Here is a 12957-nt window from a genome sequence, read left to right as displayed (position 1 = left end):
TTTTATGTATGTTGGTCTTAACGGGGCATGTCAACCCATCCCATTACCACTTATTTCATGTATAGCGCCACCTAGTTAAAAATTAAAAAGCAAAAAATTAGGTGTTTTCATCACAATATCTCTGGCTGACAAGGTCAAAACTGCACGAAATTAAAAGTGTAGGATCATTATGACACCCTCCGAATGCATGCCAAGTTTTGTGTACTTTCGTTCATGGGGGGCCTTACAATAAAATAATTTATGTGTACATTTAGTGACGTACACCAACAATGATTCCCGGGACACTGAAAGACCGGGGTACACGAAACTTGGTGGGCATGTAACCCCACATGGACCCCCGAAAGGAGGGTACGGCAGACACAGTTCTCTGTGAATATCTTGAGAACTGCAGGGACTAGGATGACCATTTTTTCCGTATGTTTGCCTCCAGGGGTCATGTACACACATGTGCACAAACAGATACACACACACACACACATACATTCACAGTAATCATACGTATGACACATACTCACAGTAGACATATGTACGCTTGCACAGGCACATACGCAGGCACACACACAAGCGCACGCACACGCGCGCACACACACACACACACACACACACACACACAACATAAACATGAACATGCACACATGCACACAATTCAAGAATTTCTCAGAATTATGAACAGGCAAGATGGAGGTGGGGTTGTATAAAATGAATTTTACATGTGAAATCTATGAACTAATCATGTTTTGGTACTTGTTGTCTAGCAGATATCAGTGAGAATTGAGTATGTGTGGATAATGCAATTTAGTGAGACAGTTAGAATCATATAGGCCTTTCAGCGTGATTTATTTTTGTGGAAAAAATGTGCTGGACTGGGCGGCGGTCATATTTTGTACCGCTCTGCGGTACATCTAGTTTTTTTTCCATTTAGATGTCTTGAAAAGGTCTTTAAAGTCTTTAAATTTGCACTTGAAAAATGTGCAGATACCCTGCTGATATACTATCTCTGACATGTCTATGAAGGCGCCCTGTGGTTGTTTGCTTGATTACTTTTCCTAACAGCTTGTGTCCTTAGCCCACAGCTGCTGGGTTCAGATGTGACAGAAAAATATAATTGTAGTCACCGAAAACCAGATCAAAAAAGTCTAGTCCTTTTGTCACTTTTTATGCCATTATAATTTAAGTGGAAATCAAAGCAACTAGAGGCAGATATGCACTAAGGCTATTGTATGGATGTCATTACTGATGTGCACCTAAAGATGGATGCAGGATTGGGCTCCCTCTTTTTCATTAGCTTTAAGAGTGGTCTTAGAGATGAGGCCATTTGCTGAAGAATGGTGTTTTGTCTGAATGGAGCCCCAGCTAGTGATAGCTCTCTCCACACGTAAAGCAATCATGCAGTCTAGCTCGGTCTGGCTCCCTGTGTCTGTGTGTGAGGCAGGAGGGGGGGGGGGGGGGGTCGTAATGGGGAGGAACAACAGTCCTCTGCAGGGGCACACAAGAAAACTACGACAACGCGGTGTCTTCAGATGGGCAATTATTTCCCATTTCTCCAGACGTCATTTTTTTCTCTGTGTGTGTTTGTGGTGAAGAAAATGCGTTTGAATTTGTGTGTCTAGTACAACTGAGTCAGAATCATTATTTGCTGTTTTCAGACTCATTCAGAATAAATGGACTAATTTTCATCTAGCAAACAAGAACACAGTGGTGGGTAGTTTCAGTAATTGCAAGAGAAAGCTCTATGTGACCAATTATGTAATTGAAAGAAAAAAGTCTTGTTTTGTTTTTGGTTGTTGATGCAGCATTCAGTCTTTATTCCAGTAAAAAGGTAGTAACAAAGCACATGGAACACAGGTTCAACAGTTTTGGACTGACTACACGCTTTTTAAACACTAGCCATAATATGTTTCAAAGTACCTCCTATAACTTACTGTTAATGTAAATGGATTAGTTTTCTAATGCATCAGGTCTGCCAACCTATTAATCTGTATGATAATTAAGTTTATCACTCTCCCCCTCCTTACCTGTGATGCTTTTCAATGGCCTACCCCTATGCCCATTCTACAATGAAATTATTATTGCAGTAACAGTTCTGTGAAGAAATCAATCAGAGAAGAGAAGAGCAATGTTCAGACACATGATATTCTGGAGTAATTAGTTGAATAGTTGAGGAATGACTGAAATCCCTCCAATTGATTTGTCGCCCCTTTTTTGTTTGGAACCACTGGTCGTAAAAATCTTTGTAGCACGTATAATATGTGTGTCTGTTCATATGTGTATATGTGTCTGTGTTTGTGTGTGTTTGTTTTTCATTCATCACAGTTTCTCTTCTGTTTGTAAACATATCTGATTAATCCCTACAGTTATCATAAGCATGGCTGTGAATGGTTGTATAGTGTCTGTGCGTGTGCGTGCACGTGCGCGTGTGCACCCATATTTGTGAAGGGGGTTAGAGGATGTTGGTGGTGCATGTTGCATGAGTGAGTAGTGTCACTCTGGGTGATTCTCCTGTTAGCTTTTGAATAATGCAGTGTTACAGCATATATTTGTGTGTGTGTGCGTTTGCGCGTGCGCGGCTGCGCATGTGTGTGTGTGTGTGTGTGGAGGCCAAGAGCATGCTCATCTCACACATCACGGCAGTGTGAAGGTCTAATGCAGGGGTGGGCAAACTTTTTGGCTCAAGGGCCACATTGGGTTTTAAAAATTGGCCGGCGGGCCGCACAACAACCCCCTCCCCACGACACACACATAAAAAAATAATTTTTTTATAGCCTATAATTTAGTATCAAAAGTATTTGTTTTAAAATATTAATTGCTTCAAAAATACTGCTAATTTGATGCTGTTTAACAAATGTATAAATTGTGCACTGTCACTTTAAGACAGACATTTAATTCACGTTTATTTCTCAATGATCTTCTGCCTGCTTCGCTATGACTAGTGCTGTACCTATGGCTGTGCCCTCTCACAGTTTTTAAATGGCCAGTAGTGGGAACTACTGTTGCCTTCATGATTTCCTTTTTAAAGTTTCTTATAAGAAGGAGATATCAATTATCAACAATGACAAGCCAGCTGGAACCTGCTGCTCTCTCCAGAGGCGGCGTATCAAGCTTTTTAAAAGTGTGGCGGTTGTGGGATAGGAAAATGAAACAATCTGGCCAAATTATAAATAACTCCCTACAGGGACGTTGTAAGTATTTTCTGAGAGGGGTGCGGACTATATTGGTGTCCGGGAGTTTCTCCCCCCAAAAAATTTTGAAATTCTGATTGCTAAACACACATTTTAATGCAGTTTGGGAGGGACAGCGCCCCTCATATGTGTGGCTCATGTGACATGTAGGCCTACATGATCTACCTGCTATCACTTCACTATTTGACACTACCCTACAGAGACATATCTCATGTTATAAATCAAGAAATCATATCAGAAATTATGTTTTGTGCATATGGGTTAGCAGGCTACAATAAATTGCCTAACAGACAGCAGCCTAATTTCGAGGTATCACTAATACCTATTAAATAAATGTAAAGGACACAGAATAGTGACAGAACTGTATACCCAAACATATGCAAAGGGAATATAAATAAATAGTGTTGCATATAGCCAGCTTAATTAATGTAAATGTAAAGATTATAATAAGCAGTTTCTATGCTTTTTCCATTGATAGTTACAGGTAGCTACGTTGTTGTTTAAACTATTGTTGCTTCTAGTCCACGTTACCTCCAGTTTCACTTGCTGCAGGGACGCACACATTGCATGAGCGCTCATAAGCGTTCTGTTTGAGTTCTACATGCTGGAAATATTAGTTCCCAGATGTAGAACTCAAAGGTGTCTTGACGCCGCCGTTTGTAAGATCAAAATAAGATGTTTTAAATGGAACGCGATCGTATTTAAGACATTAAGATCTCCAGTAGATGTAGCACTACGACACGCATTGACAGTGGAGTTTGATCACATCAAATAAGACGTTCTAAATGGAACACGGTGTAATTAAGCTGTTCAGATCGTTTCCAAGCGTCTTGGAGACGTATGTGTGCTGACTGGGCTATGTCTATGTTGATGACACCAAATTAAAAAGTATTTCTGATTCGGGAAACTTTTAGCCTAGTTTATTTCTTTTTTCAGTCTGCGGTTCCATTCATTCAATCTTGCTGCAAATGATCAGATGATCTGAGGTGTGAAGCACCTGGCATAACTTAATTTTGCGGCGACGTGGACCAGTAGGTTAATTGTTGAGGAGGCCCATAGTTTGAGAAAAGCTGCAGATCATAGACAGAGAAAGCATAATGCTCTGACTCTGAGAACAGTAGCCAAAGATCTTTCTGCAGAAACAAGTGCCTTGGTGCGCGCACCCCCGCTTTCACTTTGACTCCCTGCATTTCTACATTGTGACAAAAACTGTCAGTCAGACAGTGAATTTTGGTTTACTAAATTAGCATAATGCAATTATCATTTCAATTCTACCTGAAATCTGCTCACTGCAGACGTTATAATGGTTCCAACTCTTTACGGGAGTGTTTATTTCCATATTTTACTTTCATTTTAATCTGACAAAAAGTGTGGGGGATAGAATTGTGTTCCAGCAAAAGTGTGTACGTTATAACACCCACATCCCCCACGCTTGCTACGCGCCTGGCTCTCTCTCCCTCTCGTGACTGCAGATGCGTTCCCAATTAATTGGATTGCATAACGTTTACGTTAGATCTGCTGCAAAGGAGATAACTAAGAGTAGGCCTATCTATCATCTCTATTTAACATGATGTTTTGACATTGACATTGTAAACGTTCTCTAAGGAGAGTGAAAAGCTGTTTGCAGTAAAGCTAACCAACGTCGTCTCTATCGCAGGAAAAAAATAGCGAGCAGCCTGATAACCAAATGAAATGCTCGGCGGGCCGGATGAAAGTGCTTGGCGGGCCAGATCCGGCCCGCGGGCCACAGTTTGCCCACCCCTGGTCTAATGGCTTATGGAGTGGTTTTAGTTAGATATCCAGACTACTAAAGACGGCTTCTGCACCGCAGCATAATCAGAAAGACTGTGTGCATTTGCGTTCACTCAAATGTTTTGGAGCGTGTGTGTTTGTGTTTGATACACCTAGACCACATCACAGTGCCACTTGTTTATGTGTGTGTGTGTGAGAGAGAGGGAGAGTTGTGTGTTAATCCTTATTCCCTCTACCAGCTGCCTTGTCAGAACCCCCTGAACGTCTGCTGTGTGTGTTCATCTTTTTTTTTTAAATATACGTAGATGATATATACAAAAATATACATAGATGATACAGATGTGATATGCGTGTGTCTTATTTTTATAATTCCTTCGCTTGATAACCCCAGTGAAATGCTCTTGAAGGCTGTTCTGTTGGTGATGTTTTTGTTAGTGATTTGTGATTTGTTAGTGATTTGGATTTTGACGGTAAATAGGCTTGGTTGGAGATTGGCCGATGTGTGAAATCCCCTACCTATAACACGAGGAATATGTGTATGTGTGTGTGTGTGTCCAACTCCATTTGTGAGGACTAAATCATTATCGTTGAAAATGTGTATGTGTTTGTGTGTGTCCGTGTGTATGTGGCAGTAACGGTTGCTCTGTGTCCCCAGCTGTCATGCGAGGACCAAATAATCCTGCTGAAAGGCTGCTGTATGGAGATCATGTCGTTACGGGCGGCCGTTCGCTACGACCCCGAGAGCGAGACGCTGACACTGAGCGGCGAGATGGCCGTCAAGCGCGAGCAGCTCAAGAACGGCGGCCTGGGCGTAGTTTCGGACGCCATCTTCGACCTGGGCAAGAGCCTGGCGCAGTTCAACTTGGACGACTCGGAAGTGGCGCTACTGCAGGCTGTCCTGCTCATGAGCTCAGGTGAGAGGGTAGGGGAGCTGTAGAGGTCAGAGGTGCTTTAACTGCCACGGAATTCTAGAACACTGTACCCACTCACAGCCAGAACAACATTCTAAATCCCCCAAAAGCTGCTGGATATTGTCAAACTGTGTATAAAGTACCTGTTTTCTGGTTTTACACACATTAGCTACAGTCAAATAACAAAGGATGTTACACCACTGCCTCTATTTAGGGCTCCAAAAAACATTGTGTATGTCATTGTGGTCATTAGAAACAGCAGTTGCACAATACAATTTGTAATATGTACTAATGAATTATCACCTCAAAAAACACACACAATAGATAATATTCATAGGAAGATATGTAATTTAATAAATTAATAATATATTATTACATACTCTAAATATGCACACATTTCATTACATCATTACAAAATGCATGAGTAGCAAACTTATAACATAGAACGTGACAAACGGTAGGCGGTTTCAATTCAGATAAATCAGGTAGTCTAACAAACAGTGACATGTTAATCATGTAGTACCATGCATGTCATTATTTATGCTGTTACTTTGCAATTAAATTCAGGTGCAGAAAGGTTTAGAATGACTAAACATAAACACCCCTGTAGTAAAATTGAACAATATGAATGATAAGTTCTTTTTGCTAATTGAGGGGCAGCCGTGGCCTACTGGTTAGCGCTTCGAACTAACCGGAGGGTTGCCGGTTCAAACCCCGACCAGTAGGAACGGCTGAAGTGCCCTTGAGCAAGGCACCTAACCTCTCACTGCTGCCCGAGCGCCACTGTAGCAGGCAGCTCACTGTGTCGGGATTAGTGTGTTCTTCACCTCACTGTGTGTTCACTGTGTGCTGAGTGTGTTTCACTAATTCACGGATTGGGATAAATGCAGAGACCAAATTTCCCTCACGGGATCAAAAGAGTATATACTTATATGGTATTGGTGACGAACCAAGATACTTTGCACATTTGCAGATCATAAAAGAAAAAATGTCCACCTGCTGGGGTGTTTTTTTAACATCTGCAAACCGTAAAGGACTGACATAGGTTAAGCTCTTGTGAGCACACTAACAGCAGAGACCAGTGTTGTGCCCGGGGAGCAACCTATATGTGGCCACAATACTCATGTTCTCTGATTATTCCTATTTTGCCTTTGAAAACACATTGACTTAGATCCATGTTTTATTTGAGTATACAGCTATACATGTAATAACTGTTGAAGAGAACAAAAAAGAACTGAACATTTTTTGGAAACTAGTGTACTACTAGCCAACTACTTGCTAGCCAGCTACTAGCCAGTTCTGTAGTTTTGTATAGATTTCTAAAAATGAACAGTAAAACCTCTACACTGGTAGAGATTTGAACAAACAATAAATATCAGTTCAAGTTTTGTATGAATTTCTAAAAATGAACAGTAAAACCTCCACACTGGTAGAGATTTGAACAAACAAACAATAAATATCAGTTCAAGTTTTGTATAGATTTCTAAAAATGAACAGTAACTGATTGGAAGAACTGATCATTTGAACTGATTGAAATAACTGATCATTTGAACTGATTGAAATAACTGATCATTTGAACTGATTGAAATAACTGATCATTTAAACTGATTGAAAGAACTGATCATATGATAAAAGAACTGATCCTTTGAACTGATTGAAAGAATGGCTGATTTAACTGATTGAAAGTGCTCAGACGACCTAGGCTGGTAGTGGTGGATGCCTGAGATGGAGGACAGCATTCTGTAAAAGAACAAAAAAACTATATTTAGAGAAGAAAATTGCCATTTTGGCAAAATGTCTACATTTATAGTTATTAGCAGTGTAATTTAACGTGCATAAATAACTTTTATATAATCAATAGTAGTAATTATTACGTTGTATGAAACAGGGGAAATGCATATCAACATGTGCATATTAAAATTAATGTAATATACCAGATACTATACGCATACTAGATACCCTACTATAATAAGCAAACAACATCTCACCAGTGTTTGTACACAAGCTTTGTATGGTACATCTCAAAGCAGTCAGTGGGGCACAGTGCAGGGTGGTCTGGACAGGTTTTGCAGAAGAAAGGTGTCTGCTTCCTCCCTCTTCGTGCGTCATCTGGACTGCGCTTCTGCGTGGAACAGACTTTGCAGTCCGGACGCGATTTCTCGTGTTGTCCGAGAAAGTGTCGACCAGTGAGACGCACGGGCACTAACGGTGTGCTGATTGGCCTGGGAGGTGGAGTGAGCTCAATTTGCCTCCGTCTCAGTAGCCCCTTCACCACAAGCTCGCGGAATCCAGCAGACTGCATTGCATTGCCACTTTCTTTGTGCAAGATGTAGGCATTCACAAGTGCGACCTCTCGGATATGATGGAACAACCGATGGTACCACTTCATTGCACGGTGTTGGTAGCTGTAATAGGAGCATAGATGGTCTCCGCGATCTACCCCTCCCATGAAGCGGTTGTAGTCCTCCACGCTTGCGCAAAGTTCTGTAGCCATCAGGCCCTTTGCTACGCACTCGTTTGGTGATAACGAGATTATCGTGCACTGTGGAGAGGACAGTGACTGTACCAGCATCACGAAAAGACGCAGTAATAGTGGACGTTTTTCAAAAAACACAGGGGGATCTGAAGGCCGCAGTTTCAGACCATGGAGTTGAGGGGGCACCTTTCCTGTTCACACGAACAGTTCCACACGCGCCGGTGTTTTGCCGCTGGAGCTCTTGGAAAAGAGCGGTTGAGGTGTAGTAGCTGTCAGTATATAGAGTGTGTCCCTTCCCCAAAAGCTTGGCTTCCCTTAGCAAGCCAACAACTGAACTATGGCCAATACCCAGCGATCGTAGTTGAAGGACCCTCCAGTGTATACGTGCCACAGGTACGTGTAATTACTTGTCGAGTCTTACAGGACAAAATTCTTCAGACCAAACCGGTGTCTTTTATTTGGCACGTACTGACGAAAAAAACCCCTTCCACGAAATGAAACCATGGATTCGTCAATGGAGAAGTGTTCGTGGGGGTAGTACTCGCTCTGAAAACTCTTCAGGACTAGATCCATGAGTGGGGGGATTTTAAAAAGTGGATCATAACCTGGCTGACCTCTCTCCAACCTCAGTGAGTTGTCATTACACGAGCGAAATTTGGTGTCAAGCCCAGTGAACTTTGGGTGCTCCAGTAATCAGAGATTTGAGGCTTTCTAGTCAGACCCATGCTGATCTGAATGGCCAAAAACGCCTCCATCTCAGAACGATCAGTGGGTTTATAGTCACGTAAACGAGAGTGACTCGCTAGCTCGGTGGAAGCTAACGCCTCAGCATAGCGGTTTGTCTCAGCCACCATGACTCTCAAACTCTCTGCGGACCAGGTTGTGGGTTGTTGTGTACAAAAGGGATCCTCCCATCAGATCGCTTCCTCTCCCCCTCAGTGGCCACCGTCTTGCCTGTCACATCTAGCCACTCCCGCGGGGCGTCTCCCTCACCACAGCCAGTGAAGTCGCCGGCCTCGGTGAAGTCGCCGGCCGCTCCTCCTTCTTCGTCTCCCTCCTCGTCCTCCCCTGGACCACACACGACCCCCTCCAACTCCTCCTCTCCAAATCCGAAGAACTCATCACTGTCACTGTCCCAGTTAAAATTAAAACTCTCCTCCATGGTCGGAAATTCACGGTACCGCAATCGCAAACTCGCTCTGGGTGCTAGCTAGATAGATAGCTTGATATTTAGCTTCAGCTAATTTGTTTCTTGAAGTTTGTGAAGGATGTAATTAGCATATTTGTGAAATATTAACCAATCGTGATCTGTCTAGAACATGTTTACTATCATATTAACATAGCAACAGCACAGTAACAATGTTTTAATTGGCTACATGTTACCGCGGCAATGATGATGCTCCTTGGGCGCACATATGCACCCTTGGCATTCTAGAACACACTCATTGTGGGTGCATATATGCACCGTTGGCAGTAAACGGGCTAAAGGGAAGGGGAGAGGACAAGGGAGTTGTAGAGGGCAGAACAAGTTTGTTGCTGTTTGTTAACCGCCCAGCATGCGTAGTTTGATGCATGTCGGGAAGCTATGCGCGAACCCAAAGCTCAAACATTATTGTAGCCTTCCCGTCTGTCTGATCCCATTTTAATTTTCTTTTTTCAGTTCAAAAGTGGATGGATCAGGTTCATGGTCATGCATCCTTTTTAAGTATAGTTTGTGCCTCAGCTATATATAACCAGGGGTGCAGTGGGCGTGGGACGCGGAGGAATGCCGTCCCCCCACTTCTTGGAGCATTGTTTTGAGCATTTTAATAAACATTTATTAATATAACAAGTGTTGTTACCAGTGATAACAACGCATCACACAAACATCTCCAATTAGGCCTCTTTGTCATAAAATTCGTTACAAGAATGACCGTCATGCTGTAGCACTCCACCATGCGTAAAGACATTAAAAACTACGCAGCTCGTCGTTCCGCGTTACCCGAAAGTAGATAGAAAGTGGCTAGAAAACCATAGACATAGAACTGCCTGTATCCGAATCTAGCAAGCATCTTCATGGCCCACTGTTGCAATTCCTTCGTTTGTGTTTTGCAGAAAGCAGGTAGGCTAATCCAGTCAAAATGACACGATAAGCATGAGAGTAATAAGAGTGATTTTTATCGAGGAGGCTCCAATATAAGTGATGCTATTTAACCATAAGTAATGACCCAACAGTGAACCTGATCAACTTTAGGAAAAACTTACGATTGGTGCAGCTACTTTCATCCAAACAAAAACTTTTCAAATGACTGGCACTTGCCTGCCCAATGTTCTTTTGACTGTGCACCTCTGCATTTTAATCATTTGCGTGTTGAATGCGTGTGAATCCTGCTTGTGCTATTGTTATTGCCATGGTTTACGTGTGGTAATGAATGAAGCCATGCCGCAGCATGTTATGCGTCAAGGAGATTAGACTACGCTAGATTAAATAGGCTACTCTACATTATGGTTTGTCTGTTTATTATTATAACAAAATGAAAAGCTACTGACCATAGACTTTGGTGGAAACGTGTAGTTTGGGTGAAGACATTAGGCTACATTTTGAAGTTAATCCATGTCATTTAATTGTTTTTTTGAATTCGGTTTCATGTTCACGAAAGCTGGTAACAATTTGGCTTTGGCCTTACGCACCGATGTATGTGGAGGTGCGAGTGTGACAGTTTTTGCAATGATGTCATTAAAATAGCGTCCCCCCACTTTAAAAATCCCCACTACACCACAACATAACGTAATGAACAACTTTTTTCTACTTCTGAATGCAGTTATGTTGTTGAATATAGTTAGGTTTAGAAGCAATTTTGTGATTTCAATAACCTACTATGTTGATGAATTGTTAATGATGATTAAGGGCAAGGAAAAAAACATTTCCTGCAACACACCTGCGTAGCCTTCACAGCACACAGTTTGGGAAACACCGATCTAAAAAAATATAATGGAAGTTGACTTTAAAAAATAGTTTATCGTCCATGATTTTTGGAAGTTCCCGAGAAAAGCTTTTGCATTTTCCCAGTCCAGAGTGTCATAACATCACCTCAGCCTGCTCAGGCTCAGGTCTGACCCTGACTGGGCACGGGGACGCTGGATGACTACCAGATCCAGAGACAGATTTGTCCCTCAGCTGGCCGCTATGTAATCTGACGTAGCTGTTAGCTTTCCTGTTGTAGTTGGGGACAGGGGGACTGAGAGCTTTGGCATCCCTTACTGACATGCCCCTATTAATCCGTCTGGAACATTTACAAGCCTGTCTGACAAATTTACAGGACTATTTTGATGATTCATTCACCACGTCTTAGCCTGTTTATAAGCTTCTGTGAGGCTCTGTTATGTCCAGTTTCATGCCCCCGGTAGATTTTATAGACAATTATCACTCTTAACTCCTATTAAATTACAATGTAAATATATAAAATACAACTACCCAGTTCTCTCTCTCTCTCCTCCTTTTCTGTGTGCTTATACAACATTCATACATCAACACACCACTTACGTGTTTCTTTTCCCTCGCTCTTTCTCACTTTTTCATTTTCCTCGTCTTCTTTCCTCCCCTCCCTCTTTCACTCTCCTCCTTTTCCACACAACACCCCCCCCCCCCCCCTTTTTTTTTTCTCCAGACCGCACAGGCGTGACGTGTGTGGAGAAGATCGAGTCGTGTCAAGAGAAGTACCTACTGGCGTTCGAGCACTACATCAACCACCGCAAGCATCACATGGCCCACTTCTGGCCCAAGCTGCTGATGAAGGTGACGGACTTGCGCATGATCGGGGCCTGCCACGCCAGCCGCTTCCTCCACATGAAGGTGGAGTGCCCCAACGAACTCTTCCCCCCGCTCTTCCTCGAGGTCTTCGAGGACCAGGAGGTGTGACCCAGAGAGGAGGAGGGGGAAGAAGAAGAAGGATGAAGAGGACACATGGATGGGGTGGGTGGGGTTGGGGGATGGGGGTCAAAGTTCGATGGAGGAACGGTGAAGGAGTTTGGGTACTTTTTTACACTCACTCATTTTTGCTCTCTCCATGTAGCCAAACGAGACTGGTAACGCCAGACGTGGTGTCGATGCCACTGAAGCGTTTGGCCACCCTGTGCTTGCTGTAACTTGGACAGCTCTGAAGTGTCACCTCCCAGAGCTCCCTCTCTCTCTCTCTCTCTCTCTCTCTCTCTTTCTCATAGGCCCTGCTGGGAAAGCCCAGATTTCCATTACACAGAGAAGCTAGCATCCGCGAACCTACCTCCCAATTTACCTACTTACCTCCCACCATTACCTTACTCTTTGGTGATTTAAAAGGTGCAAAAAAAAAACCACACATACACCTCAACACATGGGTCAATCTGTGAAAGCTACTTTTTTTTTTCAATTTCAAGCCCATGTGTACAGGAAGCTAACTGTTTCTATAGGAATGTACAATATACAATACATGCAGCAGTATAAGGCCTTATGTGAGCCCTCATTTCTCTTTGAGTCTAGCGTCTGATCAAGTCAACCTCTTTTTTGCACTCTTTCAATGGGCCGTGCTCCTCTATGTACGCAAGTTATCCACTCTGTCTCCGTACAGACATATCACAAATGCAGACAGCTCATCACTTCCATATTACCTCATCAGCGTACCTG

The 12957-nt window shown here is 42.8% G+C and overlaps 1 protein-coding gene across 1 annotated transcript in view; it reads left to right on the top strand.

Moving 5' to 3' along the window:
- The window catches only part of LOC143102381 (thyroid hormone receptor alpha-like), a 70230-nt gene extending 57975 nt beyond the window's left edge, over positions 1–12255 (top strand). Inside the window, exons 8-9 of the mRNA XM_076265926.1 lie at positions 5587–5845; positions 11966–12255. Of these exons, the coding sequence (XP_076122041.1) occupies positions 5587–5845; positions 11966–12216 (510 nt within the window). The 3' untranslated portion in view covers positions 12217–12255. The remainder of the gene's footprint in view (positions 1–5586; positions 5846–11965) is intronic.
- Positions 12256–12957: the final 702 nt, after the last annotated feature.

This window comes from Alosa pseudoharengus, unplaced genomic scaffold, assembly GCF_046254945.1.
Source record: "Alosa pseudoharengus isolate Yale_2024_CS ecotype anadromous, Long Island Sound unplaced genomic scaffold, YU_APseudo_1.1 YU_APseudo_1.1_scf_4, whole genome shotgun sequence".
NCBI classification, from domain to species: Eukaryota; Metazoa; Chordata; class Actinopteri; order Clupeiformes; family Clupeidae; genus Alosa; species Alosa pseudoharengus.
The sequence above is the reverse complement of the archived record's forward strand: the minus strand, read 5'-3'. Positions and strand labels throughout refer to the sequence as shown.